This window comes from Astatotilapia calliptera, chromosome 10, assembly GCF_964374335.1.
Source record: "Astatotilapia calliptera chromosome 10, fAstCal68.1, whole genome shotgun sequence".
In the NCBI taxonomy this organism is placed as follows: domain Eukaryota; kingdom Metazoa; phylum Chordata; class Actinopteri; order Cichliformes; family Cichlidae; genus Astatotilapia; species Astatotilapia calliptera.
This window is the reverse complement of record NC_137431.1, coordinates 8179558-8201209: the sequence shown is the minus strand read 5'-3', so window position 1 is coordinate 8201209 and position 21652 is coordinate 8179558. Positions and strand designations below refer to the sequence as shown.

General features: G+C 42.1%; 2 protein-coding genes and 2 long non-coding RNA genes across 5 annotated transcripts in view; 2 read left to right on the top strand and 2 right to left on the bottom strand.

The window, feature by feature from the left end:
- The window catches only part of LOC113030866 (uncharacterized), a 119043-nt gene extending 103828 nt beyond the window's left edge, over positions 1–15215 (bottom strand). The window contains exons 1-6 of one of the 2 annotated variants that reach the window (XM_026182619.2): positions 15083–15215; positions 14753–14911; positions 13845–14335; positions 12894–13214; positions 12723–12814; positions 12267–12638 (exon numbers count right to left, since the gene is read on the bottom strand). In XM_026182619.2, the coding sequence (XP_026038404.2) occupies positions 12267–12638; positions 12723–12814; positions 12894–13214; positions 13845–14319 (1260 nt within the window). In that variant the 5' untranslated portion in view covers positions 14320–14335; positions 14753–14911; positions 15083–15215. Of the gene's footprint in view, positions 1–12266; positions 12639–12722; positions 12815–12893; positions 13215–13844; positions 14336–14502; positions 14642–14752; positions 14912–15082 lie in introns of those variants that run through there. The other variant, XM_026182620.2, reaches the window with a different exon arrangement.
- LOC145431531 (uncharacterized) lies at positions 1886–8404 on the bottom strand. Its single transcript, XR_013911870.1, has 2 exons — positions 8267–8404; positions 1886–6375 (listed from the first exon to the last, which is right to left on the bottom strand). It is a non-coding gene; the product is annotated as an uncharacterized LOC145431531 (long non-coding RNA).
- LOC145431532 (uncharacterized) lies at positions 10039–14566 on the top strand. Its single transcript, XR_013911871.1, has 2 exons — positions 10039–10124; positions 13888–14566. It is a non-coding gene; the product is annotated as an uncharacterized LOC145431532 (long non-coding RNA).
- A 2516-nt stretch (positions 15216–17731) lies between the features above and the next one.
- Positions 17732–21314, top strand: supt4h1 (SPT4 homolog, DSIF elongation factor subunit). The gene is made up of 5 exons (XM_026181904.2): positions 17732–17968; positions 18959–19065; positions 19148–19203; positions 20910–20963; positions 21054–21314. The coding sequence occupies exons 1-5, from the start codon at positions 17900–17902 to the stop codon at positions 21119–21121; spliced, it is 354 nt and encodes a 117-aa protein (XP_026037689.1). The 5' UTR covers positions 17732–17899; the 3' UTR covers positions 21122–21314.
- The last annotated feature ends 338 nt before the right edge of the window (positions 21315–21652 follow it).

Sequence of the window (21652 nt, the reverse complement as noted above, 5' to 3'; positions counted from 1 at the left end):
GACACACTCATGCTTTTTCACACACACACAAATAAAGGATCAGGCCGCTCCACAGGTGAAAGCTCTTCCTCTTGCGGATCGCTGAGCCAAGCGTTCAAGCAGAAAAGTAGAAAATTTGCTTCTGCTCTGTGCTCCCTGCACATTCTGTGTCTTAAACAGTACCACACCATACCTCTGATCTAAATGAATCTGGGGTTTTTTGTATCTCATCATACACTGATTGAATCAACCTAATGTTACTAGGAGCTGCAGTTGGCTTTTATTCTTCAGAGCCATATTAACGAGAAAAGCCCATGAAAGTGACTAAAGGAGCTGCAAGGAGCCAGGGAGCGAGCGAGCAAGAGGGAGTCTGTTACGCAGCGTTTATCTGTGGTATGGTGATGACTCTTTTCCTCCAGCCTCTCAGCAAACTAAGCGCTTCCTGCCTGGTTTTTTTTCAAACAGCCATTTTTGTCCTTGAAACTAAAGCACACGCAATGAATTACAACCATCTTAAAGAGCTGTCAAGAAACAAGAGAGGGCTGGTTAGAGCAGAGGAGGTGAGGAGGAGGAATTCAAAGCCACACTGTTGGGGGAAAGAGGAGCGAGACAGGCGGCGAAATGAAAAACTGCAGAAGAGCTGCTGGGCCTTTGATGTGAGCGCGAGCATTAAGCCTGCTCTCGCCACCGCAGGCAAGGCTGAAGTTATTAGCAACTGGCTTCACGACCGAATACTGTTGACTGAGTAGACGACAAGAACAACTGAGGTCCAAAATTATTCATAAGCCCCTAATCGCCTTTTAAATATCCAAAGTAAACAGCAAAGAAGCCGATCCAACCTTTAACAAACTGTATGCTCTCAGCGATATGCTGCATATCTACAAGAACAATCTGTGTTGTAATGTTTGTGCTATGAAAAGCTTTTAGAGAAGTTTGAAGTTTGTTTAATTTTGCTCTTTTAATAGTCAGAGAGATTGGAATGCACCAAGATGAACTGTTCTCTTAAGAGAATTTTCTTTTTTCCCCTCAAGAAACCCACAAAATGTTGTGATGTACACAAAATCAAGAGTCTCACCATGCTCATGGCTCCACGAGGGAATTCCTATGAGCTAAAAAGAAAAAAAGTGATCTGATGATTTTAGTTTAGTGTTTGAGAATTTTTCTTTTTTGACCACAATAGGAAGTTTAACATGCTGATGTTTAGTGTGGATCTTATTTTGTCACGAACACATTTTACGTTAGTATATTTAACTTTCAAAAACACACAGGACTGCTGCCTCCCGAGTGACAACCTCATGTGAATGTGGTCAGGTCGCGTGCTAATCAGACGGTTGGTGGTTTGAGCCCTCTGCAGGCTGAAGTGTCCTTGGGCAAGATACTGCAGGATGCATCAATCAGAGTGTGTGTGTGTAAGCAAAAAGCAGTAGAAAATCTAAAGGCACAGAATAAATAAAAAGAGCTGTGTAAATGTGGCCTCGCAGCACAATTGCACTTTTGCATAAAAAAGCAGAACAGGAGTCTGTTTACCATCTGAAGAGGAGTACTGAGCACAGTTACAGGACAAACAGTGCATCTTAAGGGCAAGACAACTCTATAGCCAAAAAAGGCTATATGCACTGTTCTTTGATAGGTTTACATTTTGTTGTCACAGAATGAGCTTCTTGATTACACCTTTGTTGTCTTCATTGGTCAGTGTGACACCATTTCTCAACCACATTCATAGGCATCTTGTGCCAACATGCAGTGAAGTGTGCAGTACTGACAGGCTGAGCTGGTTGTGTTTACAACTAGTGGCAGTGAGGCAGAGTGATCTAGCTGCAGATGAATGTGTAGAGAGTCATTACCATCTGACAGAGAGGACAGCACCTGAGAGTAGGGGTGGTGGGAAAAAAATCGATACAGCATAGCATTGCAATATTTTACGCAGCAATATTACACTATACAGGGACACCAAACATGGATATTTAAATTGATCTAAATACTCAAGAACAAGAAAACTATGAACACGACTGCTCACCTCGGGGACCTGTCCTGAACATTAGCCGAGGAAACTTACATTAACTCAGCTCAAGCAAAATCAACCAATCAAACTGCCTAATTCAGAGCAAGCTAATAGCTAAGTTGGTAAAAACAGGACAGCGAGCTTCTTATATGTGATTGTAATCAATGTTTTTTTCACATTCTGCAGCCAATATGACTAAACATTTGCCCAGAGCTTAAGGATGTTGAACCATGCATGACTTGCACAGGTTGCCTGATAGGAGGCAACCTTTCTGCAAACAGTTGCAATCTGACTTGGACTGACTGAAGTCACTCTCAGAGAGACTGTCAAAATTTTGTAAATAATTACTACCTAATTTATAAACACAGACAAATTGCCAACCTGGTGCCATTGGTCTGAAGGAAACTTTTTTACTGAGCACAACTTGAGGGAGCTCAACTCAGCTGGCTCAGCTGGTTGTGTTCTGGTTTATATTCCTGTAGAACTGAAGGCTACTGAGCATGTAATGTAATAGTTAAATGTGAATTTCTGTCTATGTGTTTTTCAATGATTTATTACAGTTTATTGCTGTATTATGAGAAACAGATTGCATATAATTGCCAACTGATGTCAGACTAACTGTCTCATGGCAACATTTATGGCAGGTTTTAGTGACGTGCTGGTGTGCTTGAAGTTGTGATAAGCACTTACCATACTGGGTTGTCAATTATACAAAACTAAGCTTGATTTAAATTACAGTTAACTATACATTAAGAGAAGAAGGCAATCCAATTCAGATTCTAGCTACAGTCATTAACACCTTTTATGCAGTGTCACACTAATTGAAAATGCACATACATCCATCTATCACATGGATGTATCCATCTATATACGAAATTGTGCCAATGCAAGTCTTACATAGTTAACAGACAATAAAATCATCACTTATTAATTATACATCTTTTCAGTCAACTCATCCTTGTGAGCATAACCTTTAACCTGTGGGAAGATTAAAAAAAAAAAAAAAGACAGCCAACTTTCCCACCAGTAGCATATGAATCCTCATGCCATATGGTACAATTGTCATCTGTTGCAACATAGTTCTCAGTAAATCTCTATAAATGTGGCCTTGATCCTGGGGGAAAGGATAGCTTGGCCTCCACACCCACTATGGATCAGCAGGCTTTCCTCTGTACTTCCAGTGGATCGGTTTCAACTGGAAAGAGACAGGTGCTTCACTTGACCTGAGTTGTCAGGACAAATTCAAAAAAGGTCACGCAAGATACACATCTCACAGAGAATGCAAAAATGTCGCGGTATTCACGACTGTTAAACCTTGGATATTTGACATAATTAAATTCCGCTGACCCTGAAATCGCCTGGACCCCGTGTCAGTTGTCCTGCCATCAAAGGAACATATATGTGTGTGTGTGTGTCTGCTTTCACAGTCGGCGGTGACTTATTCCTCTCCACTGTAACACATGTGTGGCTACATAATGGCACAGCTTTAAAAGGGCCGCATGCTTTTGCTGCTCTTTCGGTGGTTTGTGTACTAGGGAGGGACAAAAAAAGTGCTCAAAATGAAGAGCGAGACAGATCCTCTGTGATTAACATTTAATTCAAGAGTGCGCATTTCTAGCTTTTCCACTGCCCCACCGAGTGTGTGTATGGAGTGTGTGAAAACACACACACATGAAAACAGGCAGATGAAGCCTTGACTTAGTGTGTGTGTTTACATGGGTGTGCTACAAAAAACATGGAATTAAGCATGCGACTCTTTTGTAGATGTATTAGGGAGTGGCTGAACGAGTGAAGCAGTGATAGTAGCAGAGAAACAGAGACCATCCCTGGTTATTTGCATAAGAAGAGCTATGAAAGGGGAAACAAAAACGTGTTGTATAACATTCAAGAATTCCAGACGTGATCTAATGACTAAAAAAGAAGGGGGCCAGCAGGATTAAGAGATTTGCCATGTTTCCCCCCTACCTGCCTCTCCCTTCTTCCATGTCCCCTAAGGAACATCTCCACAGCCATCTCTTGTGGAATAGGGCAGACAGGACAGCGCTAGCCCCTGCTTCCTGTGCTGCAGGCTGCAGCTCTCTCAGTTCCCTGCTCAGGAGAACCCATTAGTCCACAATTTGTTTGATAGCCTGGACACATGAGGGGGGGTCTGTTTAATGCATGAGTTAGAGGAAACGCATTACTGTAGTGTCGCTGAAGGAGGAGACCATTGCAAAAGACCACATGGAAATAAAAGAGATAAAGTAGATGATGTTGGAATGCAATGATTATAAGTAACAAATGGGCTTGTAGCCAAAAATGATATATTCTCTTAACTTTTGTTCCATTTATTTTTAATTGATTTTCTAAACTATTCCACAGCAACTGTCTAAAAGAATGACAGTAACTATGCTGTCACTCATTTAATTTGGACTGTGTTGCTTTTTTTGAAGCTAGATGCTACCTTATATTGATGAAAGGGTAGAGTTCTAATTTACCAGCTAATACTGGCAAGCTTGGATAGCAACCTGTATCCATAAACTGTATGGGTACAATGAAAAACTTTGAAAAAACTGTCCACAGAGGGTAAAATAATTTCTTGCACCAAGCTATAAATGTGCTTTTTAATGATGTAAGGCTTGGCACTTTAACATGGGAGTCTGTGGAGATTGACTCAGTTTTGGAGCATGCCTCAAGTGCCAGCTGGAGGAACTGCACCTGTGGAACTTTCACGATTCATAAATTTTCAGATCTGGATGTTGCCCCTTGGAAAAAAACATAGTCATCCTGTTTTAAAGCATTTTAGCTGTTCGTGAAACAGTCAAACATTTAATAGAAAAAGATTGAAAAACATAAAATGATGTTCTTTTCTGCCAGTGGTCCAATATGAGTCAACAGGGCCAGTGCTGGCTGGTAACAAAACCAGTGTAGCAGTTCATTCCTACAATAATCTTTGCGCGATCACCACTGAACTTGTTTATAATGTTATATATGATGACTTCAAAGCAGGCTTTTGTTCCTAAATGGCCTCCACCTCCACACAAACAACAAGTAGTTGCATAAAGCATTCAGAATTTTTAAAAAACAGGCGCTGTGGCAAAGGGGGAGGGGGATTGCGAGCTTACAGGGATTTCATTTGTACCTTTATGCAACTGCCAGTGTCGCCGAGGTGCAGGTGGGACGGATGGCGATGTGATTCTACTGCTGTTAATGTTGAGTTCTCATATGGCGTCCATACTGGTGGACACAGCAGTGCTGTGCATACCAGTCACGAGCACTGTGAAGCATTCAGAGCAGGCTGCTTCACCGTTACTGTATTTTAAAAAGAAGCATGAATGGCAAATGAATGCCAAATCTGATTGCCAAATGTGGGGTTCATTGCACGAATTTTGCAAACACATTAGCTTGTTTATTATATCATATCAGTATGTTGGCTCCAATACATGAAGCTCACCTGCATTCATTGCTGCTACACACTGTTATAAACCACATGCACAAAAGCGAAACTATGTGAGGCAGTGAGGAGCCCTGAGGAGTCCTGGACAGGCTGTTATCTCATCCAGGGAGATAGGAAGTATGGACAGGAAATCTAGAGGGAGGGGGAGGAGAGGGCCCATATGGGAAGTACAGTGTAAACAGTCTCAGCTTTTAATCATCCCAGCTCACGTTCGGAACTGGACACACTTTGATGTTCTCCCTCAGTACCCTCTCCACCCTCCCCTCCTTAGTTCCCAAACGGCTGTGCTGAGGGCCAGTCGAGGGGCGGGTGTGCAGATAGTGGCCTGGGACACTTTAGAGAGACGGGGAGGCATTCACTACCTTGTAGGACACTGAGACGAAAAAATGTGAAGTGTTGCACAGTTACCCAGTGTCAAGCCTTAATTATAGCTTATGTATTTGAGGGAGCTCTCAAAGTTCACTTCAACATTTCAAAAACAACAATGCAGAAAAGGAATAAAAGAAAGTCAAGATGACTTTAAGTTAACATAGGTGGAGTTTTAAGGATACCTTAATTGGACCTGTTAAAAGAACACAGTTTATCTCCATTTCTCAAAAAGAAGTTCCAACAACAATCCTCAAGTTCGTCATTGTTTCAGAAGCTTTTGGGCTTCTCCTTTAATCACCGAGTTTCATTTTGGAAGGGAGAGGGAGTCAAAATTCCTCAGCACTTGTATTTGTCCAAATAGTGCTGGCCAGACCAGTGTTCCAGTGAGCGTGTTCATTCAGAGGAAAGGGCACACTTCCAGGGAGATCACAGTTTAACAGATCAGACGGAGACAAGTACCACAGTGAAATCTCATGGATTCAGAACTTCAGAGTTTGTCCCACACATGGTAGCAAACATGATCAAAACAAGGATGCAATGCAATTCCCAGGCTCAGGGAAGCAACGTATTGATAAAGATGAACAAGCATCTAAAATGACAAAAGATGAAAACTCTGTTAGTCCATAAAAATTTTCAGAAAAGTGGAATATAAAAGACATGCATCGACGAGAATGCTATGCAAGATGGAAACTGGAACTTTTTAGCCATCAGTCCCCTCGTCCACTGGAAGACAAGAACATAAAGTGGGACCATGAAGCTGCCTGCAGAGGCAACAGAGACCTGTTACAACAGGCCTGAGCTGCAACAAAGAGCATCCTGCAGCATAACACCACCTCTGTGCAGTATGAGAACAGCCAGGGAGGAGAGAGCCTCGCAGGACCATGCCCTCCCAGCCTTGGACAGCAACACAATTGGTGGTTTGACCAGAGGAAAACAGAGTAGATGTATAACCTATTTGGGCAGCCGAAAAAAAAGAAAAACAGAAAGAAACAGGGGGGAAAAAGCAGGGATCTTATCAGCACAAAATTAAGCTGACGGTGGCAGAGATAAAAAAGAATGGTTTGAGGGTGGCACTCAACCTTTCATCCACACCTTTAGGGGAATACACAGCTTCATTAAAACCCTGTGTCGCCCTACAAACATTGCAAAGTCTTAAACAACAACAACAACAACAACAAAAAGCTGGAAATCCCAGAAAGCTGGAAGTGCTTTGATCTCAACAGCTATGTGTTATGTATCCACAACATGTTGTCAACATCCCACACAGACAGGGTCCAGTCAGATCAGCTTAAAACTGGAGTGGGAAAGCAGAAGTGGCTTCTCACTGTGACTAATGCTGGGCTTTTCTCCATCAGAGCATTATAAATCCTTATCAACTATGGCAAACTGCAGCATCTGGCTCACCATTCACAAAACCTCCCATACCTGGTGAGTGAAGCGAGACAAGATCCCACAGAACCTAATATCTTTCGTCCCGTGTCTCTGGAGACGGCAAATAAATCGACACGGCGGAGCTTTACAGCGTAGGGACCTTAATCCACTCTTGAATCCTGAATATGCACACTGAATAGAGAACATACTTCACATTTGGACAGTTAAAGGCAAGATTTTTAACCTAAAAAAAACCCCATTAAATGACAGGTTTTATATTGGTCTCGACATGCTGTCATTTTGCAGTCACTGGCCACACCTTGATATTAAATATAATGGGAGAGAGCATCAAATGCCAAAAATAGTCACTGCAAAACAAAACAGTTACCTTAGAAAAGATACACGTTAGAGAGGCTGGTGGACTGAGCCAAACCACTGTTTCTCAGGAGAGAGCTAAAATAGACTGAAAATAAGCTAACCTCAATAACACGTTTGTCATCACTGTTGTTAAAGGAATTCATATGTTCTATCATCACAAGCCCAGTGTTGAGTGGAAAGAGTGCTGCTGTAAGCAGCTCTCAGAAAGGCACACTGTGCTGTAAACCATAGTCTCTGCTGCAGGAGTCTTTTAGCAGCGGGTGCTGTGTAAACTGTAGGGAAACATAAGTCACTCTACAGAGGGATTGGTGCACTGAAAGAGGTGGGAGTGTAAAATAACTTTCCAATTAAGGCTTTTAACACAGACTAAGTTATTAGTCAAGCGGTGATTGCAAAAGAGGTTAAAGTGACTCTCTTGGGGGGGTCCAAAGAATAACACTTACTGTGTTAAGTGTTCCCAGTAGTGTACTATAGGAGAAGCTTTCAGGCTGGTAATCCATATCTGACAGAGCAGAAGTGTAACTACATGTGTTGTAAAGCTGTTCTATCAATACACAAAATGAAGATCAGATATTGACCATATGATCATTGAGTTAGTCTATTGCAGTCTATGGAAAATTGTTGCACCAGGTGCCACAAAGGTGCTGGGCCACCTGTGCACCAGGTGAGCTTTGAGGTAAATGGACAGTGCTGTGGTCATGTAGTGCAGGTACCCTTTGATGACACCCTACCTGCATGAGTTTTCCCTCTGCTTTGCCGGCACTTCCTCCCACGAACACCCCTTCCAAGGTGAGGGGTTTCCCCGTGGGCTCGTGCTTCAGCAGCGTCACCTTGATAATCGCTCGGAGAACCGGCCGCTCGGACTCCAGGCCCTGCTGGCCCAGCACCACCTGCAGAGCCGCCATGAGCAGCCACGGCCAGAGCCCGGCCGGGCGCCGCTGTGGGACGGTCATGGCCTCGGCTGTAGCGGCGGGTCCCGGCCGCACATCTTGGACTTCAAAGCAGGCAAGCACCGCGGATAAACAAGACGCAAGAAAGCGGTATCGACAAGTACACGCACAGGTCCCGCTTTATTCCTTCTGCCTACTTGCTTAACAGATCTGGGCTTTCAAAGCCGGAGGACTTCCATGGTAACTCATAAAACTTCCATTCAACACTAGAGTTAATATTCCCAGTCTAACACGTTACAGATATGCATATGTCTCACGTGGAAAGTGATGTCTCACACGAGGAAAAAGCTCCGATTAACTGTTATCCAGTGTCATTAATGTGGGTTGAGAAGCACTGCATGCGCCAGTGCACTGTGAAGACGAGCCGTGCCGTATTAGATCTTAAAGAGTGCATTTGTTTCCACCGGGGTGCTCTTCATCACAGGCGGGTCTATGTCCTCGTCTGGAGGGTGTTTACGTGGTAGCTTAACTCCGGTATCCTCTCCAAGAAGGACTGGGTCCTCTCCTGGCAACTGTGTATCCGTAAATCCTCGGGACTGTTTTTACAATGCAGCGCACATTGACCACTGTACCTTCCAGTCACATTTTGCGAGCACACAGGAGGCAAAGCTTTAAAAGTTAAACCCGTCCCGTGAGAGCAACACTTTGTGGATAAATCCACCAAAAACGCACGAGAGCGACGTCTACGACTTCAAAGGCTGGCTTACAGGTTGCCGCCGGAGAGTTATGAGGCATGCTGACGGATCAAATGCGGCGCCGAAAAGTTGGGCAATGTTTCTTACAGCCGACGAGTTGCGAAAAAATAATCCTCGAAGAAGCTGCTCCGTTCAGCACACAGCTCTGTGTAATTATTAACCGAAGCAAACGGGCCGTTGCCTTACTTTGCTTGTAGCCTGGTAATTAAAACTGGGTCCGAAGCGTCTTCAGTGACACGGCCATCAACTTCTTTCAAACCTACCCGTCAGGGGGGCGACACGCGCGCGCGCGCACGCATACACACACGCAGGCTTCCCCCGAGTTCAGTGCCTCCGCTGCACTGTGAGAAATTAGACCCGATCCTCCTGAGAAGAATGAAGGAAATTGACTCGTTTATCAAAACTATCACTGAAAGCGGAGGGGGAAATCTGCAAAAAGTTAATTTAAAAAGTTGCCCAGCCTCCTTGTAGTGTTTGTTTGAAGGGGATAAAGCATAGAGACACAGTGTACTATTATAACACCGTTCTAGAACTTTACCTCCCGGACTCTGTCTCCCCCCTGGGATCTCATTTGAAAGTGTCTACCTGCTCCCTCTCCTGCTACTTTCACGTGCTAACGGGGACGGGAGTTTGATCAACACTTCACCCCTAATCCTGTAAACAGATTGTGTTTCAAGTGTTTTACGTTGTTATTTGTATAAGCCATTAGTGGAATTGCAGCGTTAGTACTACATTTTTCTAACGTCACTGAAAATCTATTTTGCGGTAAGAATCAAACGCAATCTAATTTTCTTGCATGTGTAAGAACGTAAACATACAAACAAACAAAAATCGTTCATTTTCTTTTAACGTTATCGTAGGTGGAGTTAACGAGGAGCACCTGAATGCAGCATTAGTAAGTGGAAGGCGGATCCGCCGAAAAGCAGCAGTTTCACCAAAAACAAGTAAGTGGCTCCCTCTGGTGTCTACAACAAGCAACACCCCTTTATTATTAATAATGCAGTACACACTAAACATCCAACCATAAACTGTATTCACGTTTATTTAAAATTCTAGTTTCATATTTTAAAAAGTACATCAATAGTGAGAATAAAAAGGTAGGGAAAACACAATAAAGCAAACAATCAGTAGACAAAGTGTTTCTCCCTCGTAAAATAATTTGAGTCCTTTTTAAGCACTCCAATACCAATTTATGGTTTACAAGACTTATTTTTCTATTTCAGTTCTCTGAAAATAACATTACAATCTGGTAAAACTATTTCACAAAATCATGTACGTAAATATCCATGCTTTATACATTTACAAGCATACTTGTTTTAAAAATGTAATTTAAAATTTTACAGAAATAAAAGCATCAGTGTTAATTACAATGGATGTGTAAAATAAGAGGAGAAAACATTACTGTACAACTACATACAATGTACAACATATATGTACTTCTGCAAAAGACTTTGTAATAAGATTTAAAAGAGAACAAAGCAACAAGCATTCACACAATAAATCATCTTTCCAATTCGAGACTCAAGTATGGTAATAGTAAGAGCTTAAGCTCACATCCTGGAGTGACTCAAGGCTCCCTGTCACATGCCAATCAAACCAACAAGCTGAGATCTATGATGAGAAATATGAGACACTGTCATCACGGATCTGTTGATTTTAGCAAGCATAAAAGCCTTAATTGCCTTTTCTTTCACTAATTTTACTCTGGAATTTGACCCTAAACAGCCTTACCTAAAGAGTTGGTGTATTTCCTGTGCAGCTGCTGTTATAATTTCAGACTGGAATCACTGGAAGTATCACCAACTGTAACAGGTACAATATCCCTCTCATGATCTGTGGTAACCTTAATGTAGGGACACAAAGAAGGCAAATAATCCAGGCTTTCTGCTAAACTATATATAAGGCCACTAAATATATATATAGTATAGATTTATTCAAATTATATAACAATATCAATAATTTTCTGTATGAATACAGCCTGAAACATAATCGGATTTTCACATGTTCTACATGTTGTTCTAAACGTTGAAAAAGAACCAACTTTTCAAAACAGTATGCAAAATATTTGCTACATTTTTTAACTATGCGGAAAGATCCATTATTAATGATTTGTGTGTGGAAAAAGCTTCAGTGTCAGGTTTGATCACCTAGAGCAACAGTAACCTCATTGCCACTTTATTAGGTACACCAACTGCGTCTTAACACAATTATCTACTGAGTTGATCACTTTGCAGTAACCCAGAATGTGCAACATCAGACACTGATGATCTACTGGGATTTCCGCATCTCTGAATGCATACATCCTTGAACCTTTATGCAGATGTACTACGACATTAGAGGATGACGCTGAGTGCCACTCAATTGCTGCTGCCACACTCAGATGGTCAGAATCTCGCATGTACAGCATGAAAGCATGGATCTATCCTGCCTTTTATCAATGGTTCATGCTGATGGTGATGTAATGGTGTCAGGGATAGTTTTTGGTACCAACTGAGCACTGTTTAAACTCCACAGCCTGTCGGAGTGTTGATGCTAACCGCATCCATTCCTTTATTACCAATGTGTCCCCATCTTCTGATGGCTGCTTCCAGCACCATGCCACAAACCTCAAACTGGTTTCTTAAGAACAACAGTGAGTTCACTATTATTTTACTCAACTGGTCTTCACAATATCCAGATCTCAACCTAATAGAGTACCTTCAGGATGCTCTATTAGGTTATTCCCATCGTGTGCATCTGACAAAACGTCAGCAACTGTGTGCTGTTATCACGTGAGTCTGAACCAAAATCTCTGAGGAATGTGTCTCATGTTCCTCAATGAAAAAAGATCAACTATCATTTCTAACCTTTCTTGCAATTGCAGCCTATCAAGAACCAAAACCACTGTGCTGCTCTGATCCACCCTCCCGCCTTCCCTTGCAAACTTTCCTACAAGTTTGGGTTACTTTACTGTCTAGCACAGTAAAGGAAAAAACATCTTAGATCAGGAACGTGATGCATCAAAAAATACCTCAATGTCAAACATTACAAAAAAACATAAAACAGATGCACTTTAGCTTCAGGAACTCTTCAATGCGCAGCCTTACCTCAATGATAGCATCCTCAGGCATTTCCTCTGGTACAGACTCCACACACTGCTCTTTGTATGGAACTAGAGGAGCAATACTCGATGCAGATACTATGGTGGGTCCAGCAGAGAAAGGGATAGACCTGATGACACCGTTGCTGTCACACAGTGGGCTGTCACGGGTGTTGGATGAAGACTCTAGCTCAGGGACCACCTCGTCTTGGGGCTCAACTTTAACCAGGCAGGTATTGGGTGGGGTCTGCATGACCTCATCTGCGATCTTAAAAATTGCCTCCAAGTTGATTTCACAGTTTTTCACCTCCTGCTTCTCATTTTTCTGCAGGCATTGGTTATTGTCGTGGAAACACAACATACCGACAGGATATCCTGCCTAAAATGGTGATATAAAAGCATATGTTAAAGATGGCCCAAATACCACTCACTGACTTGTTACGTCACATGACAGTGGTCCTACCTGATAATAACTCTGAGGCGAGAATAAGCCTGTCTGAAGGCCACCACCTGCCATATGAGGGGCCACAAGGTTGGGATGGTAGCAATGACCAACTTCAGGAAGGACAAAAGATAGCATGTTAAGTGAAATGGTACACTGGCTATATTTTACTAAATAATATTTAATGCTTACGTGGGGAATAGTAGCCAGGCTGGTACTGAGCATTACAAGGACTATAACTGGTGAAATTTGGACTTCCATGGTTTGCGTGGGCCAGGAAATTCTGCTGAATGTGCACAGCATTGGCGCTTGAGTTTACTCCAGTGTAAGGGCGGTTTAAAGGTACTGGTAGCTCTTTGCCTGAGGAAAACAAAGCAGAAGGAAGAGCCGCAGCCCTCATCAGGAATCGTGGTGGGATGGGGGTCCCAGTGTAGGCTTGGGTTTTACTTGGATAGTAAGGAGGAGTGGCCTTTTGATTTGTGGGGCTCAGCAGCAAAGAGCCTCCCGAAGAAACTGGAAGACACAAAGCACAACAACAACCTTTTAGACAGTACGAGAGGGCTTAAGTGTTGGTACAGGAGGGCACAGACTTATTGTCCTTAATAAGTTCAATATGGTGTTCGGAAATATGACAGAAAACCCTATCAGGGTAATATTTCTTGAAAACATCTGAGTATTTTCTCTGTGACATGTAAGATTGTCAAATGAAAATTTATTAATTCCTCTGGTCAACAGAAAAATATATTTAGAATACTCTCAAATGAGGTCAACTCTCCAGCAACACTTATAGTACAGCTTTATTACTTATGTCAAGGTCATCCCTCATGAAGGCCACAGGCCCAAACATGCCGATCAAGTAATAAAGCTGTGCTTCAACCTCTTTAGACCCTTGTTCTAAAGAGGAAGTAGGCGAAGTTGCGGCAGAAAGCTTTGTTCTGTTTTAAAGAATATTCTTCAGTTACAAAGTTTATGTACATAAAATGGGACAGTGTTGTATTTTTTTAAGGAGCTGATGACCCTTTTTACACAGAACTACTGTGCACTTTTGCAGAAACTACTCTTGTGGCTGAGGAACGGTTAGTGTGAACTTGAGCACCTCAGGGAAACCATATATTTCCACTATTATCCCTTAATAGCACTTGCCTCTTCTCATAGATGTTCCTCTGTCTTCCCCATCCCGATACAGGCGCTGATATCCACTCGGGGACCGGCACTTTATGTTCAGACCGGCTTGCAGCTTGGCCTTATTGTCCACGGTGAGCCTCCTCAGCCTCGAAACGAGTTCAGGCTGGTCTCGCTTGAAGTTGGGGTTGTAAAAGCTTGGATACTCCTTGCCGTCCAGGTCCTGTTGAGGGTCGGCCTTCTTGAACCCGTACAAGTTGAGCTGACGGACAAAGCTGGAGAAGTTGGTGGTTTTGAAGGAGTCGGCACTGCCCGCGGTGATGGCATTTGGAGACAGGATCTGCTTCTCGAACAGCTGCTGGTCAATGACGATTACCTCGCCCTGGCGGTCCCAGCAGATGGCGTTGTAGGCCGGGTTGTTCACCAGACGCCACAACTTTGCAGGAAAATTGCTGGGGTTGATTGAGTCCGGGAGTGAATTTAAACCGACTTCCATGCCTTTGCCTGTGCAACTGAGACAGGTATAACAATATTAAACAGCCCTGGTCAAAGCAGCTAACCTGCTTTACATGTTTATAACGTTACTATTTAACTTTAGTTTATGTTTTACATACACTCAAGTTATAACAAGTTAACAAAGTTATTTAACCACCATTCATTATATTAAACACATAATTACCCTTGTTAATGAAAACGGATTAAACTTTTTTAAAATTATAAATAAAATGCTGTAAAAAGTAAAATGTTATCTTTCACTGTTTCTGTTACTCTGCTAGCATTAGCTAACATTAGCAGTGGCTGTGTTATCTTGTCAAACAGCCTCTCCTAAGTAAAGAACTTTTTAGTTAAGAGCTGTTTTATCCATCTCCATATTTTCTCATATATTTTAAGTAAGGTTACATCTAAAATAAACACTGTAATAACTGCACCTGTATCACCAAGTCGCACTGGGAACCGTTGGAAGTTTACTGCCGTTGGTGGAGGTGCTGGAGTTCAATGTGACATCCCTCCGTTACTTTAAACAACGCTTAATTTTGGGGGACTACAAAGCCCAAGATCCTTTCACATTTCAACGCCGAAACTGGACCCTAAACGTCACACAGAGAGCCAAAAACAGTTTACAGCCTCTGGTTTACATGCTTTTGTTGCCATAGGCACACAAATGCCTTTAGGTAATATATGTTACTTTTAAACTGTTTTGCAAATAGCTCCAATGAATGCATCGCAGGTTCTCACACAGCCTGCTGTTTATAGCTTACATTTCACATCATCTGAGTTTATTTCTGAGTTTATTTACTTGCAGCTTCATACAAGACGCAAGATGATGAGCCTCTCCAAAGTTGGATGTGGCACGGCAACAGTGCAGTGACAAACGCAGGTTAATTATCCATGATAAACAAATAAGAAACAAAATGTGAGAAAACGATGTTAACTGTTGAAAGAGATTTGACTGGTAACATAATCAGTGTTTAGGTCAATGGAATTAATAGATGTCACCAAGCACATGTGGTGTGAAATTGTACCAAATGAAAACACGCTGAGCTGTGTCGCCACCTAGTGATAAGGAAGTAGTTTATTATTATTATTATTATTATTATTATTATTATTATTATTGTTGTTGTTGTTGTTGTTGTTGTTGTTGTGATTATTATTATTATTTGTATTTAGATGTAGACAGCATCATCTATCTACATTTTGTGAAAACAAAAAATCTCACTGCCAAGCCAGTAAAATACATCCAATTTGTATCCTTTCATTGTCAAAATCCGATGTGTTGCTAATTCTATGTAATATTAACAACCTGTTAACAACATTACATGAGACTGGTGTGTAGCACCGCTTGAGGAGAACATGATGCCTTTATTCAGGTATGCAAATTCTGAAGTCAGTGAAACAATAACTCCAATCTCCACATTTCGACCTTTCTTCGAATTAGGTTTTTCGACTTTAATCTCAAAATTTTGACTTTATTGTCAAAATGATCAATAACATTTTTGTTTCTTAAGGTGGCCCTAATACTATGTCGTAAATATCCATCCATCCATTCGCTTCCGCTTATCCTTTTCAGGGTCGCGGGGGGCGCTGGAGCCTATCCCAGCTGCCATAGGGCAAAAGGCGGGGTACACGCTGGACAGGTCGCCAGTCTGTCGCAGGGCTAACACATAGGGACAGACAACCATTCACACTCACATTCACACCTAGTGGCAATTTGGATTATCCAATTAACCTATCCCCACAAGCTGCATGTCTTTGGATGGTGGGAGGAAGCCGGAGTACCTGGAGGGAACCCACGCAAACACGGGGAGAACATGCAAACTCCACACAGAAAGACCCCGGCCTGATGGTGGAATTGAACTCAGGACCTTCTTGCTGCAAGGCAACAGTGCTTGCCACCGTGCTGTAAATATCACTTTAGTTTATTATCAAACCTGGCAGCTCCGCACTCACCTTCAAGACTGAGGACGTGGTGAGAGCTCTCAGGAGGACCAGGGAGAGGAGCTCACCCGGCCCTGACAACATCAGCAGTCAAGTTCTGAGGCACTGTGCAAGGCAACTAAGTGTGTTCCAGACTCTATTTCAACACTCAATTGACAGTCACACCGCCCCCAGCTGTGGAAACACTCCACAGTCACCCCCACCCCCAAAAGAAACAACCCAAAGTCTCTCAATGATCTTCATCCTGTGGCCCTTACCTCCCTGGTGATGAAGGCCATGGAGAAGATCATAAAACAGCACATTGTAAGAGCAACTGACCCCCTGATGGACCCACTTCAGTTTGCTTACCGTGCACGCAGAGGCGTCGATGACGCAAAAATCTTCATCTTGGACTCCATCCACAAACATCTGGAGCTCCTTCACTCCTCCGCCAGACTTCTCTTTGCTGATTTTTCATCAGTGTTCAACACTCTGCAGCCTCATTTCCTGGCCATTAAACTTTCTTCCCAATTTCACCTGATCATCTAATCCTGTGGATATTGGACTTTTTGACCAACAGGACTCTGGTCTCTGTTCCACCTCCACTGGCTCCCCCCAGGGCTCTGTGCTCTCCCCCCTGCTCTTCATCCTCTAGACCGATGACTGCAGATCCACTCTTCAGAAGTTTGTAGAGTGGTGTGACAGCTCCAAACTTGAACTGAACGTGAGCAAAACCAAAGAGATGGTGGTGACCTGGCTGCTTCAGTCACCACCACCATCCATGGGAAGCCTGTGGAGGTAGTTGAGGAGTACAAATACTTGGGAACCATTTTTGACAACCTCATGAAATTCTCTGCTAACACAGAGGAAATTCTCAGGAGGTGCCACCAAGGGCTAATGGCCTTGTTGGCTGAAAACCTGTGCAAGAGTTCTGACAGGCAGGCCAATGATTTTTGAGCACACTGATGCAGTGTGCTGCAGTCTGTTCCTGTTCTGAAGGCTGAGGGAGGGAGTGGAACCAGCAGGTAATGGAGAAGGTCATGTTGCTTTCCAGGAAGGCATAGTAAAAAGGCATAGTAAAAATTAATTAATGTATTAATGACCCCTCTCACATTCTTCACCCCGCATTTCAATGGCTCCCCTCTGGGCGGCGCCTCCGCTGCACTTCCTGCAGGACTGAGAGGAGAAGAGCCACCTTTGTCCCCAAAGCCACTCTGCTTTTTAACTCCAGTCGATAAGACCATTTCCCACACCCATAAACATAAATTACTCTACACTCTTTTTTATGCTGCTAACACTTCATTCACTTTTAGTCACTTACAGTTATTTATTCACTTATTCAGTCGCTTTAATTTTAAAACTGTGTATATACTGTATATTTTAAGTATTTTTTTTTATCTCATTCTTATTGCCTGTTTATGCCCTGTCCTTATTTTTAACGTCATGCTGCTCTGTTGTATCTTAATTGCCCCTTGGGGATAAATAAAGTCTCCCTGATTCAGATTTTTTTGTGCATGGACTTTTATTCAGGCGGACTACAGGGACGCCTCTGGGTTGCTAGGGCCTTATAAAGTGACGTAATATCCAGGCGACTAGAAAATCATCATAATATTAGTTGGCGTGATTGTTTAGTGTTTGTTCAATTATTTCGTCCGAACATAATGGCATTAGAAACAGTCCCCAAAGACCTGCGCCACCTGAGAGCCTGTCTGCTTTGTTCGTTAGTGAAGGTAAATCTTTATCTGAGAGAAAAACACTGTGAGGCTAGCTCCTGTGCTAACGTGGTGCTCTGCGCAGTGTTTTCCTCCTGTTTGGCCTAACAGGAAAATTAAAACTTCGAAATGACGCTTGGTTGCTTTTAGTCAAGGAATTATACCTAAGTATTCACTGGGGCATTTTTGTTTACAAAAAGACATCTGTGCTAGTTTGTTTGGTTTCTAGTTCCACGATAACGACTTGGGGCCGTACTAGAAAAATGTACAGAACCTGGCAGAGCCTGGGTAGAAGGTGATGTTATTGTGACAAAACGCAGAATAACGTTATTGGGGTTTTTTTTCTTAAGGTCGACAATAAGAAAAGAAACAAGGTGGACAATAATGGCTGAAGCGAAACTAAATATTTTAAGATTGACTTTAAAGTTAAAAATCCACGATAAATAAAACTAGAAACATTTATTGTTCCTCAATGCTTCCTCAGTGATTTATTTCGTAAGGTCGGGCGTGCAGGGAATCTGACTTTATTTTTGAGAAATTAAAGGTTTTTATTTTGGAGAGATTTCATTTAAAGTATAGCATGTTTACAGTAGTTTAAATGCGGGCTTCTTTTTGTTTTGTTTGTTTGTTTGTGTGTGTGTGGGGGGTTGGCAAATACCAGAAATGACACTTTGGCACAACACCAACACACAATCCCATCTCACTTTATTATTATTATTGTTGTTGTTATAGTAGTAGTAGTATTAATACTATTATTATTTAACCATGCACAGCCGTTATCAGTGGATGTGCCAAGGTTTGTTGGCATCATTATCTATGGTGGGTTCCAATATATGTATGACCCTCATTAGAAATATAGTCTTGCTACACTGAAGTGCAGCATTTTTAAAGCAGTTAATATTTCTCAAGTAATATCTCACTTCTCATTTTTGATCCTTTCTTCTGGCTCTTTTTATTGGACTCATGCAATCTGATACCTCACTTTTCTCTTGCTCTCTTCCAATTTAGACCATTGACCAGTTTGAATATGATGGCTGTGACAACTGTGAGTCATACCTCCAGATGAAGGGGAACCGAGAGATGGTGTATGAATGCACAAGTTCCTCGTTTGATGGGTAAGTGTTGACTAAGCAGTAACTATGTGTTTCTTTGTCTGTTCTTCCCTGTGGTTTACTGACACTGATTAAATGTTTATAGTGTGATCGCCATGATGAGTCCTGAAGATAGCTGGGTGGCTAAATGGCAGAGAATAGGTAAGGATCTGCTGAAGCATACAGTCATGGTTTTAAAAAAAGAAGAAGACAGTACATTCAGTTCTAAGGTTTTATGTATCAGGACATGATAAAAAATGTTAAATTGTTCATTATTTATTTAAGACAAAAAGGAGACACTGTTTCTGGAAAAACGAAGTACATCTTACACTGCTTTTATAATAATTGAGAGGGAAAATGGCACTTGATCATCAGCCAGTCTGAGCACCTCTATAAAAGCAGATGATTTAGCAGGTGTGTGTTAACATAGTGTCAGGGTGAAAAACAATCAGCGGTGATCTCATGAAAGCAACTGTTAGTGCCCATCAATTTAGGAAGGATTATAAACCAAACTATTGGAATGTCATCATTCTACAGTGAGATCGATTACTCACAAGTGAAAAACATTCAAGATAGATATAAATTTCCCAGTGGTGAACATTACAGCAAAGTCACCACAAGGTCAGACCATACACTGCTCAGAAAAAATGAACAACTAAGGCTTGTTTGAACGGGTTGTCAGGAGAAAGCCTCTTTTCTCTAAAAACGAACATGGCAGCATGGCTTTGGTTTGCAAAGTTGCATCTGAACAATCCACAAGACTTCTGGAACAATCCTATCAAAAGAGGCCAAAGTGGAGATGTTAAGCCAGTTGGTTGGAGAGAACCAACTGTCAAGCACGGTGGTGGAGGGATGATGGTTTGGGCTTGTTTTGTAGTCTCAGGACTTGAGCACCTTGTAGTCGACTATGAACTCCTACCAGGGTATTCAAATGTGAGGAGATGTCCCCAAAGCTAAATGTAGACTAAAATTGGGTCATGCAACAGGGCGATCGTGGCTCAAGAGTTGGGCGTTCGCCTTGTAATCGGAAGGTTGCCGGTTCGAGCCCCGGTTGGACAGTCTCGGTCATTGTGTCCTTGGGCAAGACACTTCACCCGTTGCCTACTGGTGGTGGTCAGAGGTCCCGGTGGCGCCAGTGTCCAGCAGCCTCGCCTCTGTCAGTGCGCCCCAGGGTGGCTGTGGCTACAATGTAGCTTACCATCACCAGTGTGTGAATGTGTGCATGAATGGGTGGATGACTGGATATGTAAAGCGCTTTGGGACTAGAAAAGCGCTATATAAATACAGGCCATTTACCATTTACCATAACCCAGCAAACACAGCAGCAAATCTACAACATAATGGCTGAAAATGAAAGGAATCAAGGTGCTGCAGTGGCCCAGTCAAAGTCCATGCCTCAATCTGACTAAAATGCTGTGGCGGGACCTGAAGAGACTGTGTGTAAAAGAATGCCTGCAAGCCTCAATGAACTGAAGCAACAACAACAACAAAAAGAATGAGCCAAAACTCTTCCACAATGATGAGAGAGACTGATAGTCAAATGGAAAACTGCTACTTTAAGTTATTGGTGCTAAAGGTGGTTCAGCAAGCTTACTGAATCATCCAGAAAATCCAGAAATTAGTTTTTCCACAGTGCTTATAGATTTTGGCTTTGGATTAGTTTTTGTTAAATAATGACACAGATATGACACAAATATGTTATGTTGTTGTTCAAATGAAGTTATTTACCTAATTTTAAAACCAGGACTATAACATTTTTTACATGCTTTTTAATAAATCTTGTAAACCTGCTAGTTATTAATGATAGCCACATAGTTCAGATTATGATCCATTTGTGTAATTATTTTTTTTCCTGCTCTGTCTTTCAGGCAACTTCAAGCCAGGTGTATATGCAGTTTCAGTGACTGGCAGACTACCTCCAGGTACATTCAAACACATCAGGGCACACACATTGGTTGGAATTGTCTTCTCACTTCATATGTTTCGGTTGCTCATTATTCTCTTCTCTGAAGGCGTAGTGAGAGAGCTGAAAAGCAGAGGGGTGATCTACAAATCCAGAGACACGGCAGTAAAGACGTAAATCCTGCTGATTGTCCCCAGAGCTGGATCATACTGTTTCACCATGTCTGTGATGTCTTGTGGAAATGTTAAGTTTTTGGAGCTTTTTAAATTTGGAAAAAAAAAAACAAAGATTGCTGACACATAAGAAAAGGTAGATATGTCTTATTTGTTTGAATAGTTTACGTGAAATAAAAACCTGTTTTATAAAAAAAGTGAGTGAGTGTCTTAAAACAAATGAATACATTGGATTTATATGCACCCGTAATCTGTGAATTAACTAAGTTTTCAGTGTCCCCGAGCAAGTGAACATGATCAGTTCATTTTTAATGGGACTAATCTGTCTACTGTCCAGAAGGGCACACAATGTGGTTTCTGACTGATGACCTTGAGCTGCGGTCCAAAATGATGATGATGGGGGTGAGGTCTCTAAGAGGACTGTGGTTAGACTCCGAGTTCATTCAACCTTTCTGGAACAGATTGCTGATATATGTTGACCAGAGAATACAAATAAACGCGTCCACATTCATGACTAACCTGGATATTTATTTGT